Source organism: Aspergillus lucknowensis (genome assembly GCF_044049455.1).
Source record: "Aspergillus lucknowensis strain CBS 449.75 chromosome Unknown BJX67scaffold_26, whole genome shotgun sequence".
In the NCBI taxonomy this organism is placed as follows: domain Eukaryota; kingdom Fungi; phylum Ascomycota; class Eurotiomycetes; order Eurotiales; family Aspergillaceae; genus Aspergillus; species Aspergillus lucknowensis.
In genome coordinates, this window is record NW_027263570.1 from 303,050 (window position 1) to 323,337 (window position 20,288).

At 50.5% G+C, this 20,288-nt stretch overlaps 10 protein-coding genes across 10 annotated transcripts; 6 read left to right on the forward strand and 4 right to left on the reverse strand.

Moving 5' to 3' along the window:
• Positions 1–483: 483 nt before the first annotated feature.
• BJX67DRAFT_382110 (magnesium transporter CorA family protein) lies at positions 484–2,396 on the reverse strand (the record flags this gene model as incomplete). Its single annotated transcript, XM_071033160.1, has 2 exons — positions 484–1,063; positions 1,129–2,396. 2 exons carry the CDS (start codon positions 2,394–2,396, stop codon positions 484–486), a joined length of 1,848 nt encoding a protein of 615 aa, XP_070885288.1.
• Positions 2,397–3,771: 1,375 nt separating this feature from the next.
• Positions 3,772–5,707, forward strand: BJX67DRAFT_356184 (homoserine kinase). The gene is made up of 3 exons (XM_071029374.1): positions 3,772–4,463; positions 4,526–4,824; positions 4,878–5,707. Exons 1-3 carry the CDS (start codon positions 4,037–4,039, stop codon positions 5,217–5,219), a joined length of 1,068 nt encoding a protein of 355 aa, XP_070885289.1. The 5' UTR covers positions 3,772–4,036; the 3' UTR covers positions 5,220–5,707.
• Positions 5,708–7,290, reverse strand: BJX67DRAFT_356201 (SCF ubiquitin ligase complex subunit HRT1). Its single transcript, XM_071029375.1, has 7 exons — positions 7,119–7,290; positions 6,866–7,043; positions 6,721–6,799; positions 6,592–6,662; positions 6,027–6,538; positions 5,900–5,960; positions 5,708–5,830 (listed from the first exon to the last, which is right to left on the reverse strand). The coding sequence occupies exons 2-5, from the start codon at positions 6,965–6,967 to the stop codon at positions 6,440–6,442; spliced, it is 351 nt and encodes a 116-aa protein (XP_070885290.1). The 5' UTR covers positions 6,968–7,043; positions 7,119–7,290; the 3' UTR covers positions 5,708–5,830; positions 5,900–5,960; positions 6,027–6,439.
• On the forward strand, positions 5,782–6,225 carry BJX67DRAFT_382112 (signal peptidase complex subunit 1; the record flags this gene model as incomplete). Its single annotated transcript, XM_071033161.1, has 2 exons — positions 5,782–5,829; positions 5,899–6,225. 2 exons carry the CDS (start codon positions 5,782–5,784, stop codon positions 6,223–6,225), a joined length of 375 nt encoding a protein of 124 aa, XP_070885291.1.
• An 82-nt stretch (positions 7,291–7,372) lies between the features above and the next one.
• Positions 7,373–9,388, forward strand: BJX67DRAFT_144865 (uncharacterized protein). Its single transcript, XM_071024719.1, has one exon. The coding sequence runs from the start codon at positions 7,777–7,779 to the stop codon at positions 9,163–9,165; it is 1,389 nt and encodes a 462-aa protein (XP_070885292.1). The 5' UTR covers positions 7,373–7,776; the 3' UTR covers positions 9,166–9,388.
• Positions 9,389–10,378: 990 nt separating this feature from the next.
• BJX67DRAFT_145125 (SMI1/KNR4 family protein) lies at positions 10,379–13,007 on the forward strand. Its single transcript, XM_071024720.1, has 2 exons — positions 10,379–10,906; positions 10,976–13,007. The coding sequence occupies exons 1-2, from the start codon at positions 10,896–10,898 to the stop codon at positions 12,513–12,515; spliced, it is 1,551 nt and encodes a 516-aa protein (XP_070885293.1). The 5' UTR covers positions 10,379–10,895; the 3' UTR covers positions 12,516–13,007.
• Positions 13,008–13,498: 491 nt separating this feature from the next.
• On the reverse strand, positions 13,499–14,212 carry BJX67DRAFT_382116 (thioredoxin-like protein; the record flags this gene model as incomplete). The annotated part of the gene is made up of 1 exon (XM_071033162.1): positions 13,499–14,212. One exon carries the CDS (start codon positions 14,210–14,212, stop codon positions 13,499–13,501), a length of 714 nt encoding a protein of 237 aa, XP_070885294.1.
• Positions 14,213–14,928: 716 nt separating this feature from the next.
• gmtA (GDP-mannose transporter) lies at positions 14,929–16,708 on the forward strand. Its single transcript, XM_071024723.1, has 4 exons — positions 14,929–15,251; positions 15,316–15,403; positions 15,462–15,833; positions 15,892–16,708. The coding sequence occupies exons 1-4, from the start codon at positions 15,009–15,011 to the stop codon at positions 16,329–16,331; spliced, it is 1,143 nt and encodes a 380-aa protein (XP_070885295.1). The 5' UTR covers positions 14,929–15,008; the 3' UTR covers positions 16,332–16,708.
• On the forward strand, positions 16,709–18,674 carry BJX67DRAFT_145226 (25S rRNA (uracil2634-N3)-methyltransferase). The gene is made up of 2 exons (XM_071024722.1): positions 16,709–17,350; positions 17,663–18,674. Exons 1-2 carry the CDS (start codon positions 17,086–17,088, stop codon positions 18,613–18,615), a joined length of 1,218 nt encoding a protein of 405 aa, XP_070885296.1. The 5' UTR covers positions 16,709–17,085; the 3' UTR covers positions 18,616–18,674.
• BJX67DRAFT_356212 (FYV10 family protein) lies at positions 18,619–20,285 on the reverse strand. The gene is made up of 4 exons (XM_071029376.1): positions 20,081–20,285; positions 19,477–20,016; positions 19,225–19,419; positions 18,619–19,165 (listed from the first exon to the last, which is right to left on the reverse strand). Exons 1-4 carry the CDS (start codon positions 20,132–20,134, stop codon positions 18,734–18,736), a joined length of 1,221 nt encoding a protein of 406 aa, XP_070885297.1. The 5' UTR covers positions 20,135–20,285; the 3' UTR covers positions 18,619–18,733.
• Between the last annotated feature and the right edge of the window lie 3 nt (positions 20,286–20,288).

Consider the following 20,288-nt stretch of genomic DNA (forward strand, 5'->3'; position numbering starts at 1 on the left):
AGGACGAAGATGGACAGAGCGAGATCGAGTCATACACGAAAAATCGGACAGTTTAAACTTTGCGGAGTTGTTCTGCGTGAAGATAAATGCATAGGATGTCATGGATACTTTGTATCCCCAGTGGGATAACTTCAAAATGCACCCATTTTCAATCTGAATGAGCATTTTCTCATCTGCCTGGTACGGCTGAGCCATATCGATTGGTTTGCACCGCCACGTCTTGGCATTATTCCCAAATTTAGAACAAGCGTACCAATCCAGTATTGGTATTGAAATTACGTCACTCAAGGGCTCGGAGTACTCTGAGTGCGAGTGGGACTCCTTGCAGTGTCCAATATCCAACGCAGATTTTTGAACTGGAATGAGTAGCTCAACAACTTAGCAACACAAAAAAAAAGTACCCACCAGGTATTAACATACAAGAACTAAAATACACACCAAAAGCCAGCCTCAATCAATGCGTATCCCACCTAGGTTCTTGCCTTACACAAGCTTATAGAACCGAGCTGCCAATCCACTGATAACGACAACAGCAGCAAGGACTCCAACAATGCCAAAAAACCATCCATACCCGGGGACATCTTGGCCTGGCACATGGACATTCATGCCAAACAAGCCACAGATGAGATTCATCGGGACAAGTATGGTGGCAATGAGTGTCACTTTGCTCAAGACCTTATTGGCATGGTTCCCTAGAACCAGATTCGTAACGTTCAGCTGAGCAAGATAGTTGGTGTGTGAGCGGCTGAGCATCTTCTCGAAATGTGCCAGATTAGACATCATAGTTACGACATGGTCCTGAATATCACCCAGGTATAGTCCAATGTCGCCACGAGGTGTCACCGAGTATTGCTCGTTGCAGCGTTTCGAAAAACCGCGGATCACATCGGCTTTCCCGCCCAGGAGGCGCATCAAGCTCATGACCTTCTTCCGTAGGCTTCCAATTCGGGGCAAAAATGACTCGAAGTCCTCCATCCGTGCAATAAATACAAGGTCTTCAATTGCTTCAGTCTCAACCTCAATCTCCCGGATCGCGGGGCCAAAGCTATCCACGATGTCATCGCTCCGGAGAAGTCAGCGTCCTGCCTTCCAGCCTTCATGAAAAAGGTAAACTTCAAAGGGACTTACATCATAGCATAACAGATCCAATCACTGCTCAGTGACACATAGTCACGAAGCTTTCCAATTCTGCGCCGGACATTGGCAGCGTGAGGATTTTCAGTAAACGAGAATGATATGACACCGTCCCGAAAGACAACCATGTAGAAATTCACCGGCTCCATGAAACGCTCACTGGTCTTGTCGAGTTGGTAAAATGTCCGAAAACAAACAAAGTAGTATTGCTTGAAGAGCTCAACTTTTTCTCGCGATTCCTGTGTCAGGATATCTTCTGTTGTCAAAGGGTGAATAGAGAATGCCCTTGAAAGAGCGCTGACTTCCGCCTCGCTCGGATTGAGAACATCCAGCCACCACACGCCTCCGTCGAGGCCCAATTGGAAGAGATCCCTAAAAGTATCTCCAGGTAGGACAAGATCCCCAAGTTCTGCCGCATGCACAGTACTCTGAGACTCGGAGGAGAAGAAGCCAAAGCGAGTCGGCTCATTCTCGTTCTTCAGGTTTGCCAGCAATCCCCTCTCGTTTACACTATCAGCGAAAGACTTTTCGTTGAATTTGGGTGGCATCAAGTCCTCCGAAGAGCGGCCGGTGTTAGAGGGGTGCTTCTCATCAGATGCCTTGAGAGCACCCGGGCGAAGGTCATGGAAAACGTGCGAGTGTCTTCCCTGTGAGCTTAAGCTATGTTTGCGCCGGCTGACTGTAGGCTTCGCCTTCTGGTTGAGGGCTACGAATTCCTCCAGCTCCTCGTAGTCGATGACTGGAATCCTTCCAGGCTGCTCAAACGGGGGCACACACGTGTCCTCAGTTGAATCTAGTTGTATGTCACCCGGTTGGGGTCTGATGACACTAGCGTTGCTAAAAGTTGGCCGTCTGGTACCGCCGGAAACTGTTCGCTGGAGGATGGCCTCTAAATCGGGGGCTGCGTGACTTTCCAGGGTATTTACACGCTCTCGGCGACGAGGGTCTGCAAAGGCATCGACCGAGTTTGGTGGTGAGGATGATCTAGCTGAGACGGAAGACTCTCGCGACCTGTTCCCGAGATCCTGGTGCGTTCTGCTAAAGGTCCGGCCATGGCGAGCATTTGCGCTGGGGTCAACGGAGAACCGACGCCCCATAGCATTCATGTCATTTGCGGATCGGTCATCATCCAGTATCGCCTGTTCGAAGTCCCGCGAAAACGGCCCAGAGTCTCTGTAAATGTCTTGGATTTGCAGAAGCTCGGAGCGCTGTGGTACCTCAGCCATTCCCTGCTGCGCCGTATTTTGGCGGCTCAGGGCCATTTCCTGAGTTGTTTCAACTCGAGGCTGATTGTCCAAATGGAAGCGATGGTCGTCTAGCTCAGGCACTGGAGTACTGAACCTGGTCAAATCCATGTATTTCTCAGACCTGGGTGACTCGGTCATTTTCGGATGATTCGCAATGCAAAGAAAATTAGGCCGAATGAACAGGCAGCTGCTTCTTGATCAAAAGAATCAGAATAGGTTGGTCTAGGTCGTTATTGGGAGATTCCAGTATGGTCGTCGTATCCAATCACGAAAGAAGGATGTGTGAACTCGTCCCGGATTAGTTGTCCTCCACCCATTAGCCAGACCCCTCGCAAGGGCCTGACATTACCGGTGCGCGTTCGTGTGCCAGATTCGAAGTGTTGCCGAAAGCCTAGTTAAGGGGGTCTGGTGTCTCCCCCGCAGAAGACCCTGAATTTGGGGCCCAGGAGAGGGTGCAAGAAAGAGGTCTGGGAGTAGCGAAGGCCCGCCAACTTGACTGAGTAGGGCGAAAAGGAGCGCTGTCGCTCCGTGGTGTAGGGGAAGGTGTTTTGACAGATAAAACCCTCGAAGGAAGTTCTGCGATCAATGCGTCGCAGAAGTTTTCGTTTGACGTGAGCACGTAGTTGCTCGGTCGAATAAACCGGAAACCTGAGAACCGTCTGTAAGTCCTGAGTCGAGAAAGATTCCGCTTTCTTTCGGAAAGAGAAGGGTGAAGGAGGGTGTTGAGTCTTCAACCCAAAAATGATCAAGGCAAAATCTTCGGTGTGGAGCGAGTCAGCGGACGATGGGCAAAAAGCACTTTGCCACAACCCACGATCCAAGAGCAACAATCCCGAAGACGGCTCAGAGAGGCTTGCTTTCAAGAGGACAAAAATGCAGAGATCTAAAGGGGAAGAAGTCTCGCTAAATAAACATCAAAGAGAAGTCTCATGAGATGCAAAGATTGTTCAAGAAGAGGGGTGGACAGAGATTTCCGCATACTCAGCCTGCAAGCGTGCCGCAGTCGCCGGATGGCGGGCAGCGCAACCTCATCAGCCTGACAATACAAAGGATTTCATTCACTCTTTCTCCAATGCAACAAGAGCTCCTTGATTGAATCATCTACATTTATCTGCAATTCACGCTCTTTTGGTACCCACAACCATGCAGTAGTGTTTAGCTGATAGACAGCAGTTTTTCAGGCCCGATTGGTACAATTAACAGTGCCTAACAAAGTTTATTATTATGATGCTGTTCACGAGCTGAAAGTCAACTTGGAATACTTCTTTCACTGCTGAAAATCAGTAGTATTCTGTTTGGCGAAAATACCAAAACTTGAAGCTTCACTGACACTTTTACTCCAATTTGCAGACTTGGGCCCCGAAGTCGGCCTCGAATTGAATTCTTTTTTTTTTTTTTTTTTTCCCACACCTTCCATTGTGCCAAGTCCAAGTAGTCAAAGGTCGCTATCAAATACCCAGACAAAACAAAACCACTACACTTTTCTGCTTGGGATAACTGAGTAGACGGATAATCGAAAACGGAAACCTTCTATCAGCACCTGCAAGGGGGCCATCCTAAGGAGCAATTTATTCACCAATTGATATTTTCTCTGGTGTTGACCTCCCTCTTCCTCGCTGCCTCCCACACCGGAGTCGACTGATTTCCTCCCCGCAATGCCGTCCACATCATTCGTCATTCGAACTCCTTGTTCATCCGCGAACATCGGTCCTGGGTTCGATGTGATCGGTCTAGCATTATCGCTCTTCCTCGAGTTACAGGTGACGGTGGACACTTCCAAGTCCTCGTCGGAGCATCCACTCAACTGTGTCATCACGTACGACGACCAGAGCAAGAGCTCCGAGAAGATCAGTCTGGACCCCGAGGTCAACTTGATCACCCGTGTAGCTTTGTACATACTTAGATGCCATGACCGGAGAGTGTTCCCTGTCGAGACGCGAGTTCACATCGTAAACCCCATCCCACTAGGTCGGGGTCTTGGTTCGTCTGGAACTGCAGTCGTTGCGGGTGTCATGCTGGGAAATGAAGTAGGGCAACTTGGTCTGAGCAAGGACCGGCTCCTTGATTACTGCTTAATGATTGGTAAGTCAATTTTCCATGCCAGAAGTACAGACACTCGAACCATCGCACTAACCGACTGCTAGAACGTCACCCAGATAACGTCGCCGCTTCGCTATTCGGAGGCTTCGTTGGGACCTACCTCAACGAACTCAAGCCGGAGGATGTTGCCCGCAAGGAGATCCCTCTCAGCGAGGTTCTTCCCGCACCCGCTGGAGGTATCGACACCGGTCGAAGACCGCCAGAGCCGCCTCTAGGTATCGGCCATTATAGGAAATTCCAATGGGCCAAAGAGATCAAGGCAATCGCCATCATACCTGATTTTGTGGTACCCACTGCCAATGCACGCGATGTCCTGCCGACGAGCTACTCACGATCTGACGTGGTGAGCTTCTACCTCTCTTTCGGCTGTTAACCACGCTAATTTCGGGACTTTAGGTTTTTAACCTGCAACGCGCCGCCCTATTGCCAGCAGCGCTGGGCTCCTCGCCTCCGGATCCCAATATGATCTACCTTGCTATGCAGGACAAAGTGCACCAACCCTTCCGCCAGACCCTCATCCCGGGCCTTACAGAGATCCTTCGGTCAATGACTCCAAGCACACAGCCAGGACTACTCGGAATTTGCCTATCAGGGGCCGGACCGACCATTTTGGCTTTAGCTACCGATAGGTTCGACGAAATTGCGGAACTCATCATCTCTCGCTTTGCCTCGCAGAATATCTCCTGCCAGTGGAAGCTCCTTGAGCCTGCCCAGGATGGCACAACGGTGCACCGTTAGAATCCCATCTTGTCTACGTCTTTATCTTTTTTGCCGACGGTATAGACCCGCCCCAAGAGAGTATATTATGAAATATTCACACAACCATACATATCCTGGTCCGCCCGCCGAGGATAGTAGCAACCTGAAACGGGCCTAACCACCCTTAGTAAATCTATCACGCATCCTTCCCATTGAAAAAGGACTTCGAAGAATAAGATAAACATCTTTCTTCCCTGTCCAACAACTACTACGTAGTATATACCCTGGTCTCCAAGGCCATGTCAATCATATGCAGGGATCAGCTCAAGCCAAAACAAGACCTAGAGAGGGAATAGAGGTGGAGGGGAAAGTACCTACAATGTCAGTATTATTCCACTTAAATCCAGAGTTGTATTCCAATTCTCTCCACGTTTCCTCAGAATGCTCAAGGTCAAGATGTGGTTATCGGCAAAGGCGGTCGAGCGTGCATCTCCCGCCGATAAGGCCAGCGATCTGGACAAGCTGGTCTCCGAGCTTGGCAAGGAACAACTATTGAGCACAGCATTACCGAAATTCAGTCGTTGAAAGCAGTTATTCTAAAATGGATGATATATTAGCGCCCATTCAAGACGTCTTCGAAGGCCAGATAGTGAGTACATCCCCCCACATCCTTCCGTTGTCGCAGGTATTTCTCAGTGCTAACCTGGCGGCTGGGTAGGATTTCCACGGGCAACGAATCACCGAAATTCTTTCTACGGCACTCTTGATCGTGTCGGGAGTTAGTGCTCAAGTTCTCATTCTCTCTTATCCGATGTATACACCGCTGACTATTAATGCCGCCAAGGTGATCGCGTTCCTGACTGGTTACATCTTCCAAGATATGCATATAACACTCTGGGTTGGTCTGGTGGGAACATTGATAACGGGGCTCGTCGTGATTCCTCCTTGGCCCTTTTACAATAAGCACCCTGAGAATTGGCTGGTTCCTCTGCCGGGCGGCACCAGCGCAGCAGGGGTTGTTGTAGATGGGGTCAAAGTCGCGTGAGATAGACATGCTCGTCTTCGAGGGCCGGAACTGCATCCCGTCTTCCATTTGAAGTCTACAAATCAACAAATCTGGGAGCCATGATCCTGCAAGCTACAAAAATGGTTAAATAAAGCTGTCAATGATAACCACAAACGCCGCCCAAGGAACTCTTAGCTTCACACCAGGCCGGTTCATCGGCTCTACAGATGGCCTCATCGGCAAGTCCATGCTTTTACCGACCATATTTCTGGAATTCCCAATCTTTGTTATCGAGAGGGCACACCTGGCGGGTCTTCAGCCAGCGCGAGATGCAGTGGAAGTGAAATGCGTGCTTGTTCCTAGTCAGTATCTCGTCCAAACTTGGACCCAATAGGCAGCACCCACATTGCAGATTCCCCAGGCAACTGTACACTCCTCTGTTGTAGATGATCCTTGGTTCGCTTGACATTCAATACCTTAACGGAATGCATTAGTTCCGCATAAAGCTGACAGTCAACAAGTGATCCAACATACATAAATCCATGATGTGATTCCGGCAAATTGCACAATTATCGACGACGATATCCCATGCCCACAGAGCTACGGCATTCCACTGTTGCAGATCAGTTTTAGCCAAAAGGCTCCTCAAGAATCCCGAAAGTATGCAGCGTGGCTGTACCTTCTTGACTTCGAACTTCTTCCTGCCATCGCTAGCTCCTTCTGACTTGGATCCTGCCTTCGCCTTGGAAGACGAAGCTTCCTTCATTTCCACGTCGGCCATATCGTGTACAATCTTCTGTGAATTCCAAGTTTCCGGTGCGGAGGCTTCAAGAGAGGGCTATCTGAGGGGCAGAGACCTGTGGCCTCTGAGACATGTTAGCCAGAGCGTGAAGAACAGCAGGTCCAGATCAGAGAGTCATCCAAACACTCGCCTTTCGTGAATTCCAGGAGTGTGTTGGAGAGATCACCTTCGGGGGCCCTGTAGGCTCCAAATCACGAACTTCCTAGGTACCTGCTTGCTGGCTTTCCTTTTGTCTTGTTTGCAACCATGCAACAGCCAAAGCTTTGGATTCAAGTGAGGGTGGCGTGCGTGGGGGGCGGCCAAGATCTTAGTCATGGCCTGCTCCCCGCCTGATTCACCTCTCTCAAGACTCAAGCCCTCAGCCTCGCCTCATGTTCAACCGAAATCATTATCCAACGCTCTCAATGTCGACTCTCATACAATAATGTCTCTCAGCCCTTTTCTCCCCCTCCCCAGTCTTCACTCGCCTTTACACATCTCCATACCTACGATATTCGGTGTACCTCTTTCTCCTTCCCGTTTCCCGATACCTTCATTAAACGGAGCCTCCTTCATTCAACCAGGCTAGCAGCCATCATCACGACCATTATCTGAGCTAGCATTCCTTGGGAGCAATCTAGCATTGAAGTATTCCTCGGTACGGGCTACCGTGGCAGTTATTCCTTCATTACTGCGTCGTGCGTTCCGGCTATTCTTATCGCAACTATCGTTCGTCAGATTTCTTTCCTTCCCGCGCCATTCTATCCCCGCGAAACAAGGCTGTTTATTTATTAAGCCGACCAGTCGCGATGTCGACTCTATCCCACACCCCCTTAACACCAAAGGGACCTCGGAATAACCGTCGTAATCAGAAACGAAATACAACTCCCTCGACTCAGAATGCCTCAACGTTCGCGACACCTCCCTCTTCGCCAGCGAGGACTGTGAGTCCTCGAGAAGTACCCAGTGATTCCTCCTGCACCATCACTTTGTCCAAGAAGAAGGGCATTCGATCCTCAAAGAAGCCGCGTGACGTAGCAAGAGCGTCCCCCGTCAATAAACCTGACCATCGTCACACCTCGCATCCCAACAATAACATCACCAACCCCCACCTGAAAGACACTCACTATGCTGGCCCAACCTTTCACGCATCCCCTGCGCCGTCGACTCTACCAATTCCAAGTTTCATCTCCAAATCCTTTCCGGAGTCTGATCTCGCACCTACAGTAGAGCACGATAGTGACAGCTTTGATACCGATGCCGATCTTGAGAATACACCCTCGAAACCCAAGTCACGTCCTTCTGCCCCGCAGGAAGAACGAGAGTCGACACCCCTAGATTTTCTCTTTAAAGCAGCTGTTGATGCTAGGAATCGCCCGCCTCAACGAAACACCGAGCCGAGCCCGAAAGTACGTTCTCCACAGACCGATTCAAAGACAATCCAGCAACGCAGACCCAATAGTGATATCACTGGAATGTTTCCCCTAGAACTTGGAACTTCAGATCTATGCCTTCCCCAAATCGGGCCTTCTTTCGCTCCGTCATATAAAGATCGCATGAACGCTCTACGATCAGCTAGCTCCCCGTCCCCAGCACTACGAGACCTCAATGAGGATGAACGAAAGGCGAAGACTGAAGCTTTGAAGACTTTATTGCTTAACCCCCGTCCGCAAAGACCATCCTCCGTCGCTTTCTCACCTGGTACTCATCTAACTCATAACCCCGACCAGCCAGCCCTCAGCCCCGTGGTCCCTCATTTTGCAACCCCTACAAGAACAAGTACTGGTCCTTCAGGCAGCAGCTCTCATGGCTTGCCTGGCAAGCCGCCCTTCCAACCCGGTTCTAGATCGCTCTCAGGATTCAATGATACGCACTCCAATCCTCCGCAGCATTCTCGATATCAGGATACCACTTTCGAAAGTGGCATACTTGTTTCAAACCCTGGAAACGCACCAAGCACTCCAAGACAAGCATACGGCTCTCCATCAGGCGTCCATATTCACTCAAAGCCGTTATCCTATCAACAGATTCCGGCTCGCTATCCCGAGTCCCATTCACAGTCGCCCGCCGCTCAAAACGCTCCAGCGAACGCTTCCGTTTTTGATACCAAAAAGATGGAAGACGATCTGCGGCGGATACTGAAGCTTGATGCCAACACAAGTATCCCATCGGACGGCATTCAGAGCTCATTTGCATAGCGCCATCTTTTTGACTTTAACGCTAGCCTTGCTTTGCCTTCATGACTATTCATGATACTCGACGGTATTACCACGATTGCGATGAGCTGCCATTTGCTCACCAGCTCACATGTTCGGGGTATTTCTACAATTTCAACGAACTCTCATTTATGCGGCTTTGTCTGGTTTCGTTCATTCCTGGTCTTACTGCCCTTTCTCATTTGTTACTTCCTTCCGCTTCTCGATCCATCAGTGCTCCCGTGGCAGGATTTCGGTGTTTTTGGTACGGTTCATGTTGCTAGCGGCAGGTTTTGTGGTTGAGAGGTCTATTGGTCTGTTAGTGGGTAATGCATGTATACCCTTGTTGCATCAATCCCGGAGTCCGGCTGTGTTTTGAGCACTGTTTGAAAGACATGACTTGGGGAATTATCATGGCATCCTTTCTTTCCCGCCTCTTCGGTTGTCCATGGTCATTAGGAGACTTCTGGACGCCTCTATTCTTACCTTGGCTCCCACCTTCCGATCCAAACTCGACTCTCTCACTTATGTTCCCTCAGTGTTTGCGATTGTTGCGTTTTTCGGAGGGTTCCATCACTTCTCACCGCCCCAAGATCCACAGGTCCGCAGAGCAGCAACAATAGCGGTATTCTTGTATCTTTGTCCCCATATTGACTTCTTGTTCTCCGAGTACTTGGTTCCACGACTCTGTCGTCTGAAGCAGGTTCAGTCGATCCCCCCAACGCGATCCCTATATCAGATATCCACACGCTCTCTATAGAATCTATTCTTTCCTTTGTAATTCTTCCAATTAACTATGATCTACATAAACCTCCTATTGGGCCGCAAACGTTGGACTCGAAGTAATAGGTTGCGCAAGGAGCACGCAGAGGAGAAATTGCTGGTGAGATCGCGAACTGACGTTGAACGGAGAAGGCATGATTGGCAAGCAAGTAACTACCGAGGAATATACGGTGCCCGAGAACGGTGTTTGGGCTGATTGCGGCAATTGGCATTGCTGGCGGCGAGGAATGCAGGTGTTTGTTTTCGACCCGCACTCAGGAGAAAAGCTCGTTGAAGGAATGACACGAACAAATTCCCACCGTCTGATCACCGCCCTCAAAATGACCAAATAGCAATGGTAATAGTAGAAGCCCTTAAGACTGTGGCAGGTGTGCATGGCAGTGGCGACAACCAGCGCTGCAGTGGGACCTGGGTATGATGGGGCTCCTTCCAGGTTCCCAGGGGGCCGAGCCATGTTAATTTCAGCACATTCATAAGAGCGAGGCCAGCCCACAACTCCTCCCACTCGGCCCAGGAGTGTTGAAGAGAAAAGAAGCGGTCGAAAACGATTTTGAATTATCGATCATCGTTGCTTGCCCGCTTTCTTTTTTCCTTCGCCGTTTTCTCTCTCGAGGCGTCATTCCTGTCGCATCCCATTATTCTCTTCAATTTCCCCTTCCCCTCTCCCTCAACCCTTGAACCGTCCCACTCTTTTTTCATAAATTCAGACTCCCAAGCACGCAAGGCGCGCTCCTTTTGCTCCCTGTATTTCATTATCTGGGCCCCCTTCCCAGCCCTTCCGAAGGGACCTCTGATCATTGTCCTCCCTGCAGCCTGTCTTCTTCGACTGGGGCATCCCCTTTCTTGCAGTTCTATCATCCAATGGTTAGCTGGCGCTTTGCTTAAGAACTTGGAAGGGAAACACTTTGTGTTTACTGTTTACCCTACTCCCCTCCCGTTGAACTGCCAACATGGCAAATCCGTGAGTATTCCTTGCTTTCTTAACGTCCTGATTTTCCCCGGCCATTCGCTAATTTCCCCGCCACTGCAGTTTCGGTTCAGCATGGCGCTCCTTCTGGCATACGATGACTTCTTATGACCGGCACGCGTCCCACGATTCTCCTTACCGCACAGGCAGACATGTTCCTCTCAGTCAAAGCCGCCATGAGCCTCTAACGTCGATCGCAACGAGCGCAATCGAGTCCCGACCGGATCTCACAGCCCCATACGAAGACGAACAGTCAAATGGTGTCAGTTCTCCAAACCGCGCTTATTCTCCAGGGATGCGATCCATGTCTTCACACACTCGACGGTCTGCAGACCATGGTGCAGAAGGGCCTCCGGATATTCAGATGCAGAGCTTCCACGACGGTGCGCCTCCTCCCCCTCCCGTGATCCATTCGTGGAGGAAAATAGAGCGCTGGTTGGAAAACAATTTCGAGGAGCTTTACGACAATCTTTGCGAGGGTTGCACGCAGAACGACATCAACGAGTTGGAACATGAATTAGATTGCAGCCTTCCCTTGGAAGTTCGGGAATCCCTAATGAATCATGATGGTCAGGAACGTCCGGGATTGCCCACTGGCATTATCTTTGGTTGCATGCTTCTTGACTGTGAGGAAATCGTCCAGGAGTGGAAGAATTGGAGAACAGTGAACGAAGAGTTTCTCGCCTCACCTACCACGATCAATACCCCAATCCCAAAAGCCACAGCCAGTTCGTCGTCTGCCACGCCTCCACCCCAGGCATCTAATCCCCTATGGAGGCAGGACCTTAACGACCGGCAAGACTCACAGCCTCCAGGCGCAGTTCAAAAGGCATACGCGCACCCCGCCTGGATTCCCCTTGCTCGTGATTGGGGTGGCAACTGCATCGCGATCGATTTGGCCCCCGGGCCCGCGGGGAAATGGGGCCAAGTCATCATATTTGGTCGAGACTACGATTGTAAATACGTGGTTTCCCGATCCTGGGCCACCTTTCTCGCAGTTTTAGCAGACGACCTCTGCAGCGGCAAGGCTGTTGTAGATGAAGATACAAACGAACTCAAACTCCTGGAGTTCAAGGCTCAGAATGTGGAACCTCCTTACCTGGAAATCTTACGTTGGAGGACGGATCAAAAATACGGCAGGAAGGCGCCTCGTCGCAAGATCCCCAATGGCTTGGGCCTCAACACTGGGAGCAAATCCGGGAAGGAGTCTCCCTACGGGAGTCCAGGACCCAGTGAAGAGCGCGGAAGATCACCACACCGTTTTCCGAATCACAGTTCGACTCAGAGCCCCAAGACACAGTTTGGTATCTCTAGCCCGCTTGCCCGAGTTACTGAAGAGGTTTCCAGCCCGGTCCACGCAATTGCCGAAAGCGAGGAGACAGATGAACCCGGAAAACCCCTTTCAAAAGAACCTCAAACGGAGGATTTAGTGGAAGTTGCAACCCCAGAGGTTTCTGGAAAGGAGAATGAGGGCTTTGGAGACCAACCGCCCACGAATAAGGCAAGTCCTGAAAAGGTACAACGACGCGAATCGAACCAGGGAGCCTCTACACCAGGGTTGGACGGTGAGGTCCTGGGCGAAATGAAGAATGTCGCCATCTAAGCTATGGTTGTATGTCTGCTCTCTTTCCTTTTTGGGTCTTCATATCATGAGCCGTTTGATTTCATTGTTTTGTGCTGGCTCTTATCTTGCTTTCTACCTCCGAATTGCACCAGGCGCCACTGTTGACCGAGCCGGCCCTTGAAGATTCCTTTCAACAACCCTGTATAAATTCTCAACTTTATTGCTGTCTTCTGAGAGAACTTGCTTGGCACTGCTCGCGTTTTACTACTTTTTCTCCGGACGGGGTCCTCGCTTGCCAGGCTGTTTCTAGATTATGTGTAACTTTACTCCCACGATCATGCGGTCCTAATCGTTCCATCCTATCGTCTATTACTATCACCAGCACTTCATCTGTTACTACTATCATATAAAGATAACAGAACCACGTCTCTTAGCCAGGAGCAGGTTCTTCATTGTCATACGCCCTTAGCAGAGAGTTTGGTGTACTATGGCGACCGTTCCGGGAGACTTCCTACTCTAGCAGCGAACTGCTTGTCCCGCCAGTCAATGTCGTTCCAGAAGATGTCGAAACCATGATATACGCCTCTGAGACGGGCTGCGGTCACACAGCACAATTCATTACGTTACAGGTCTCGAGCAAGCATGACGGTCTAGGCCGGTGGTGATCCAAGCCCGGGTCTAGTCATTTGGCCGGTTACCTCCGTACGTAACAGGATCCGAATAACTTGAAGTTCTTCCATGGCATCCCGTACCTCATTGAACGAGCGCCAAATTGGGATCCAAGCCCCCAAGCCTTGGTATCCTTGGTATCATGCTGGACTGCCCTCGACAGGCACAGCCCTAGTTGCATATCGCCGTGAGGGTGCACCGCAGGAGAGCAGCCAGCAAGAAGCCACTTCAGGTCTACTACCCCCGTACCTAGCACTAGTATTATCTCCTTGGCCAAAGCAGTAGATAGTGCTCTCCCAGCGTCTCCGAGCGACTCAGCCAGCAAGCCCCAAGTAAGGAACCGTATCTGCTCTTCAGTTCCAGTCATCGTCATCGTCATCGCCGTCATTGAGCGCCCTTGCATTTCCAGTCCGAATGCCCCGTCTCCCTTTCGTATCATCATCTTCCTCACTCTCCTCCTCCGATCCCTCATCATCCCCATCCTTGAACTTTTTCTGAGACAATATCCCCTTCCACAATAATCTCATCTCGAGGGCCGCGGTGCTAAATTTATCCAACCCATCACTGCCCCCAGATCCCAGCCCTTCGAACCCAACTACACGGTCCACCCCTACTCCATCCAGAAACCCAATCACGCAAGGCAGAACTCGTATCTTTAACTTTTCGGCGACGAACGGTGTATCCCGCACATCGACCCTGGCAAACCGCACATCCTGATGCCGCGTGGCCAATGCCCTCATATGCTCGTCCATTGTTGCGCAGCGCGCGAAATCTCGGTGTGCAAAGTGGATTATACATCGGTTTGTCTCCGTCGTGAAGTCCAAGAGGGTTTGGTCACTTTTGAGCGTTGGGTAGAGGGAGTCGCGGATGACGGTTGTCGCCTGCCGGTTGCCCTTTCCCGCCGTAGCAAATTCGGCATTGAGCTCTTCAATACGGTGTGCGCGGTAAACTGTGTCGTCTTCGTCTTCTAGGGCCTTGAAGAGGGCTTCGTCGTCGTCGTCAAGGTTGAGGTCGCGCTCATCGATATCCCGTTGCAGTGGTTTGTCGGCGGACGTGTCTTGCGGCATTGTAGGTTTCGAAAGTGCTGTAATGGCGTTTCCGCAGGATCTTCTCCGGTGTATACACTCCTATAATCGCATCTCAATTTCTGGTAAGGGGTTCAGGACAGAAGGGGTATATTCACCCTCAGTGTGGAACGCTGTAATCCAGGAATGCGGTTGAAAAATGAAAATATATCTTCGTCCGTCTCGGCCTGGTTGGGCGGATTCAATGATCTAGCGCTGCTCTGGAAGAAGACAACCGGCCGCGAATTGTCAACGCAACATATATTTTCACCAAGGAGGTGGCTCCAGTTCGCAGCCTTTATTCAAATTTGCCCGCTCTCTCCATCGGGAGATCCCATAATAGCCAACCGAGGGACCCTTCAGACTGCGAGAGATTCGTCGAGAACTTGAGCTTTGGCCTCCTCGCTGTTTGCGGGCAAATGGACTAAACCAAATTGGGTAATTACAGAGAAAATGGATTGGATGTAATAATAATGTACTGTCATGTCATTACCCTTCTTCTCCTGCTCCGCCGCCCAGGCACTCTTTTTTCGGCCTCCCTCCCCTTTCGACGTGCTTTCTGGAGTTTGCAACTTCATTCATCTTATTCTTTCGATGATTTGGCTTTTATCCTCATTATCGTGCTTTCTCTCTTCTTGAACTATTTTCTGTCCTTTCAGCCCCTTCCTCCACCCCGGGAAAATCTCAATTGCATTTGTCACACTGCCAACCGTTCCAAATTGCTGCTTGACTGCAGAATCCCGTTTGATCGCCGCCCTCAACCCGACATCTCGCCGACACGAGCACCTAACCGGTCAACATGGCAGACAACAGGAAACCTGATGAGTACACGATTGAGATGGAGAAGCTGGATCAGAACAAGGACTTCCAGGCGCCGCCATTGCCGCCCCAACCCAAAAGCTCTCCGACAAGTTCAGTTGCCAACAATCCTGTTCTCTCCGTTCTGGCATACTGCGGCTCGTCCATTCTAATGACTGTAATGAACAAATATGTCCTTTCTGGTGCTGATTTCAACCTCAATTTCTTTCTGCTGTGTGTGCAGGTATGGCCAAGCGTTCCAAAACCATGCAGCTTGCCAAATGCTAACCAATATATGCAAAATCTAGTCTCTCGTGTGCATTATTGCGATACAAACCTGCAAAGCATGCGGTCTCATTGCGTTCCGAGACTTTAATCTCGATGAGGCCCGGAAGTGTGCGTTTTTCGAGAATCTATTCCTCTCCAAATCCTCGCTGATGATTTTGCTCCACAGGGTTCCCAATCACTCTCCTTCTTATCGGTATGATTTACACCGGATCCAAGGCGCTGCAGTTCCTCTCGATCCCCGTGTACACCATTTTCAAGAACTTGACTATCATTCTCATTGCCTACGGAGAGGTCCTGTGGTTTGGCGGCTCTGTAACCGGCCTCACTCTCTTCTCGTTCGGACTTATGGTTCTGAGTTCCGTCATTGCTGCCTGGGCTGATATCAAGCACGCGGTTGAAAGCACCGGTGATGCCACCGCCAAGGTATCGACTCTGAACGCTGGCTATATCTGGATGTTGGTTAACTGTCTCTGTACTTCGTTATACGTTCTGGGAATGCGCAAGAGGATTAAGTTGACCAACTTCAAAGATTTTGACAGTATGTGGGCTCCCGGATACGCTGCCCGAACTCGTTTACTAACTCGTCACCTGCTTAGCCATGTTCTATAACAACCTTCTGTCAATTCCGACTCTTATCGTCCTCTCCGGCTTAATGGAGGATTGGTCACCCTCAAATGTCACTCGCAATTTCCCCCCTGCTGATCGCAATGGCATCATGCTCGCGATGATTCTGTCTGGGCTATCGTCGGTCTTCATCTCTTACACTTCTGCCTGGTGTGTTCGCGTTACATCATCCACCACATATTCAATGGTTGGGGCTCTCAACAAGCTGCCTATTGCCCTCTCTGGATTAATTTTTTTTGACGCGCCCGTTACCTTCCCAAGTGTATCCGCCATATTTGTCGGTTTCGTCAGTGGGATCGTGTATGCCGTTGCGAGGATCAAGCAAAACGCCAAGCCCAAGGTCGGGATTCTGCCGACCACCAATCCCGTGAGTGCTAGCAGCCAGAGTATGCGGGACTCGCTGCGCTCTTGAATCAGATGGGTTGCACCTAAGCTTTAACACGAAACTCCAAGGGATATTCAACAATCATATTCCTCACCCATGTGGCACGTGATCACGTTTAATGCTGGTGGAAGTTGTCCTACCGAGTTTGTCTCATTTGCGACGACTTCTACGTCGGTAGGCGTTGGTGATCTTGTGTCGTTCCTTTTTATCTATCGAACCTGCGCGCGATTCGGTTCCCCCTTCAGTCTTCTAGGCCGGGTCATGCTCCTTAATGCCTTTCTTTCCGCAGCGCGTACAGCGCCCTTCTTCACGAATATGGTCTAGTAATATCGGGGCTTCTCATCGTCTTCCTACATGCTGAAGAACATGTTTTGCATTTGCTGGTGCGGGAAGGTAGGGGGCCCATCTCTGTTGGTCGCAGATGGAACCAACTTATGTTCGCTTGCTGGGGGTAAATGCTGTATATATGGATTTTATCATTCTCATCATTAGGGCATAGAAGGCGTTTTTGGATGATTTGGTCCCCGACAAATACTCCCGGTGGTGTACCGGAAAATATACCTACTACACACGGACTTGGCACCTCAGCGGCGCCCCAGGCTCGGCGGTTGCGTGGACGGGACCGGAAGAGCCAAAGCCGGAATTTTATTGTGCCTTCGGCGAAAGCTCCAACACTCCTCATCACCTACTTCGCTTTTCCTCGATTCAAACCCCGAAGTTACCCTCTTCACCCGCCGGGTTTGTAAAATACATCTGAGGAAAAGTTGATCCTTCCCCGCCCATGACCAAGCCCAAAAGAGCCCGAGTGCAAAAGCAGCATGCACTGCCGCACGTCAAACCAAGCCATGGCCGAGGCAAAGGGCATCGCAAGATGAGCTCGTTCGCGAAGCTTTCTACGAAGAATAATTACAACAGGAATAATGCCACCACCGGTGGTGGGAATACGACTGCACATACCCGAAAGAACGAAAAGCATCAACAGAAGCAGCACACGCGGCCGATTGTGCCGTTCCGGAGGCGGGATAGGATTTTACTGGTCGGGGAGGGTGAGTACCCTTCTTCGCTTTTTCCTTTCTAACTCCTTCGTGGTTGGGATTCGGGTTGCGCTATGGGGAATGGAGGGTAGGTGGGTATGCGATGTTATGTTATGGGTCTTGCCAGCGTTGTGCGAACGGGCGAAACACGACAGGCGCATTTCGTATAGATATACCTACCAATATAATCATGCCCTTCTAACTCAGATATAATGGCCCTGCCCTGCTCCCCATTGGGGTCAAATACCTCTTATCCACAAAGCCAGTGAGAAAGGACCCTCTGAACAAACCAGCGTCTCTAACTTCTCTTCTCCGAGCAAACAGGCGACTTCTCCTTCGCGCGCTCCCTAGCGACGTACCACCGCTGCAAGACCCTCCTCGCAACATGCTATGACTCAAAAGAAACCCTTTACAGCAAACACCCACAAGCGGAGAAGAATATCGCTGATATTCTCGCCTCTTCCGCTTCCTCTTCCTCCTCGTCGAAACCTGAGAGAGATGAACAACAACAGCAGCACAGTAACTCTCCGATAGTTCTCTTTTCCGTGGACGCAAAGAAGCTCGGGACTCCCGCCGGCGGGGGTAGGGATATACGGGTTGGATTTCCGAGAAACATAAAGAAACGGCCTGCCTGGGTGAAGGGTGACAGAGTTATGGAGACGAATCAGGGTGGGCCATGGGATATGATTTGTTTTAATTTCCCGCACGTAGGTGGGCTTTCGACGGACGTGAATCGGCAGGTTCGCGCGAATCAGGAGCTTCTTGTTACATTTTTCAAGGCCTGCCTGCCGCTTTTGTCAGGGAAACCGGAAGAAGGCGACCATGTTGGAGAGGAAAGTGGAGATGGATGGGATTCTGGGATGGATGGGTCGGATGAGGATGGGAGTGATGCCGAGGGTCGCGACGATGATGACGATGTTAGGGCGAAGGACGAGCGCAGGACGGCGGCTGGCCAAGTGCTGGTTACGTTGTTCGAGGGGGCGCCGTATACTTTGTGGAATATTAGGGACCTGGCCCGGCATGCCGGCCTGAAGGTTGTGACCAGCTTTAGATTCCCGTGGGCATGCTACCGTGGATACTCCCATGCACGAACGTTGGGAGAAGTCGAAGGGAAGGACGGAGCAAGAGGGGGTTGGAGGGGCGAAGATAGGGAAGCCAGAATGTACTTGTTCGAGGCGAAGACGGACGACCACACGTCCTCACTGGGACTTGCTAGTGAAAAGAGGAGGAAGAGACCAGTGCAAGAAGATGACTCTGATAGTGAGCCGGATCTGTAAACTATATATATATATCATTTGTCAATACTTACTAACCCCACCGTGCGCTACCGGATGATCTAGGAAAACACGTGAAAAGACGGTGAGATGAATCTTCGGACAGTAACTCAACCCATCATTACATGATGTAGACTTTTTTCATGTCGCTCTCGTTGAAAATCTCTCCGGTTGTGGGGTCCTTGACTTTGCCGGTCTCAAGGGAGCCAACCTTCTTGCTCATGTCTAGCAGACGGTGGAGGCCGTATATCCTGCCGTTTGGCAGGACTATTGGGTCGCTCTCAACAGAACTCTTCGTGTGATGAGCGTATGGCAAGTTTCGGGCGAGCTCATTTAACTCCGTCGAACAGATAGGGCAAACGGATGTAGTGGTCGAATGAGGGTTTGAGCTCGAAGAAGTGTATGCCGAATGACAGGATGGGGTTTTGAGAGCAGACAATCCGGCTGATAATGCGATATGCATCAAAGGCCGTGATGGTAGTGAGAGAAGTTCATGGTGTGTGCGAATAAATAGGTCAGAAAGGTACGCCCACCGGTCAAAGGCATACATTGACTGCGAACCATCAGCTCTGTCTCCCCTGCTGGGATCCAGGTGGCAGGGGGAAGGGGTACCTTATAAGGCTCGGCTTTGGTATCTGGGGGGAAAGCGAGCAGACCAGCTGCTCGAAGAATTTCTGCTGACTGTGTATCGATATACGACGAAAGATACTTTTTGGCATGGGCCATTGCCTCCATAACCTTCGTTTTATCTCCTGCCCTGATCATCTCGATGTATTGTTGTAACCGCAGCTCGAATTCCAAATTATACTGCATTTACCGAATTAAGTCATACATAGCTGAGAATGCGTATAGGGCTGTACTGACCTGGCTTTTTTTAAGAGCCGGTTTGTTCTCACTACACCACTGGAGGGCATCTTTTGTCTCGCCATGGCGTAGACTCTCGGCAATCCGTTGACACTGTATAAAGACGTTGAGATCCACGAGATTCTCGATATCCTTCTCGCGGGCAAGTTGCTGGGCACTCTCCGTATATCCCGAGCGCAGCATGTGGTCTACAACAAGTCTATCCAGCCGAACCCGCGACCACTGGTCGTACTTTACGTCTGTTAGGTTGGGGATTTGATAGAGTTGCTCCAAGTGCTGTATGCGCCGTTTCGACTGGTTGTAAATCTTCTTCTCCTCCTGATGCAGATGCTCCATTTTCCGTTTCAACCCCTGCATGCGGAATATTATTGCGTCGAGTGTGGCGAGCGTTTGGTCGGGTGTCTGCTCGTTAGACATTGAAGCGTTCGCCGCTTCTTTGAGTGCGGGGAGAACATATTCCTTTTCTCGCTCGACGATTCGCTGAACGGATTTCAGATTTCTTCGTGCCAGTTCGTGGGGAAGCTTGAGGAGAGGTTGGTCCTGGGAAGTGACATGGTATTAGTATCGAGGCAGTGGGTGTACCAATGGTGTGCTGGGATGATACCAAGAGAAGGTGATTCTCCGCATTCAGCTTGGTCGAGGTGAGTTCTGCAGCCATGGCGGTGCGGAGGCTCCGGCCTTTCGTATGGCGATGTCGGATGAGCTTTGCTTGCTTCTGATAGACTGGGAAATATTGTAATAACCTAATATCACGCCTGCAGGTCGATTGTGGCGTTACTGAGATCGATTCAGGCGGGAGGGAAAGTTCGATG

Bases quoted from the DNA above. Each gene is read 5' to 3' on its own strand.
- BJX67DRAFT_356184 (XM_071029374.1), top strand. From the start codon at position 4,037: ATGCCGTCCACATCATTCGTCATTCGAACTCCTTGTTCATCCGCGAAC. The intron at 4,464-4,525 runs GTAAGTCAATTT...ACCGACTGCTAG, and splicing joins TGATTACTGCTTAATGATTG to AACGTCACCCAGATAACGTC. The intron at 4,825-4,877 runs GTGAGCTTCTAC...TCGGGACTTTAG, and splicing joins GCTACTCACGATCTGACGTG to GTTTTTAACCTGCAACGCGC.
- BJX67DRAFT_356201 (XM_071029375.1), bottom strand. From the start codon at position 6,967: ATGGCCGACGTGGAAATGAAGGAAGCTTCGTCTTCCAAGGCGAAGGCA. The intron at 6,800-6,865 runs GTACAGCCACGC...GATCTGCAACAG, and splicing joins AGAAGTTCGAAGTCAAGAAG to TGGAATGCCGTAGCTCTGTG. The intron at 6,539-6,591 runs GTGGGTGCTGCC...ACTAGGAACAAG, and splicing joins TTGCCTGGGGAATCTGCAAT to CACGCATTTCACTTCCACTG.
- BJX67DRAFT_144865 (XM_071024719.1), top strand. From the start codon at position 7,777: ATGTCGACTCTATCCCACACCCCCTTAACACCAAAGGGACCTCGGAAT.
- gmtA (XM_071024723.1), top strand. From the start codon at position 15,009: ATGGCAGACAACAGGAAACCTGATGAGTACACGATTGAGATGGAGAAG. The intron at 15,404-15,461 runs GTGCGTTTTTCG...TTTGCTCCACAG, and splicing joins TCTCGATGAGGCCCGGAAGT to GGTTCCCAATCACTCTCCTT. The intron at 15,834-15,891 runs GTATGTGGGCTC...TCACCTGCTTAG, and splicing joins CAACTTCAAAGATTTTGACA to CCATGTTCTATAACAACCTT.
- BJX67DRAFT_145226 (XM_071024722.1), top strand. From the start codon at position 17,086: ATGACCAAGCCCAAAAGAGCCCGAGTGCAAAAGCAGCATGCACTGCCG. The intron at 17,351-17,662 runs GTGAGTACCCTT...CCGAGCAAACAG, and splicing joins GATTTTACTGGTCGGGGAGG to GCGACTTCTCCTTCGCGCGC.
- BJX67DRAFT_356212 (XM_071029376.1), bottom strand. From the start codon at position 20,134: ATGGCTGCAGAACTCACCTCGACCAAGCTGAATGCGGAGAATCACCTT. The intron at 20,017-20,080 runs GTATCATCCCAG...GTCACTTCCCAG, and splicing joins CGGAGAATCACCTTCTCTTG to GACCAACCTCTCCTCAAGCT. The intron at 19,166-19,224 runs GTACCCCTTCCC...GATGGTTCGCAG, and splicing joins CCAAAGCCGAGCCTTATAAG to TCAATGTATGCCTTTGACCG.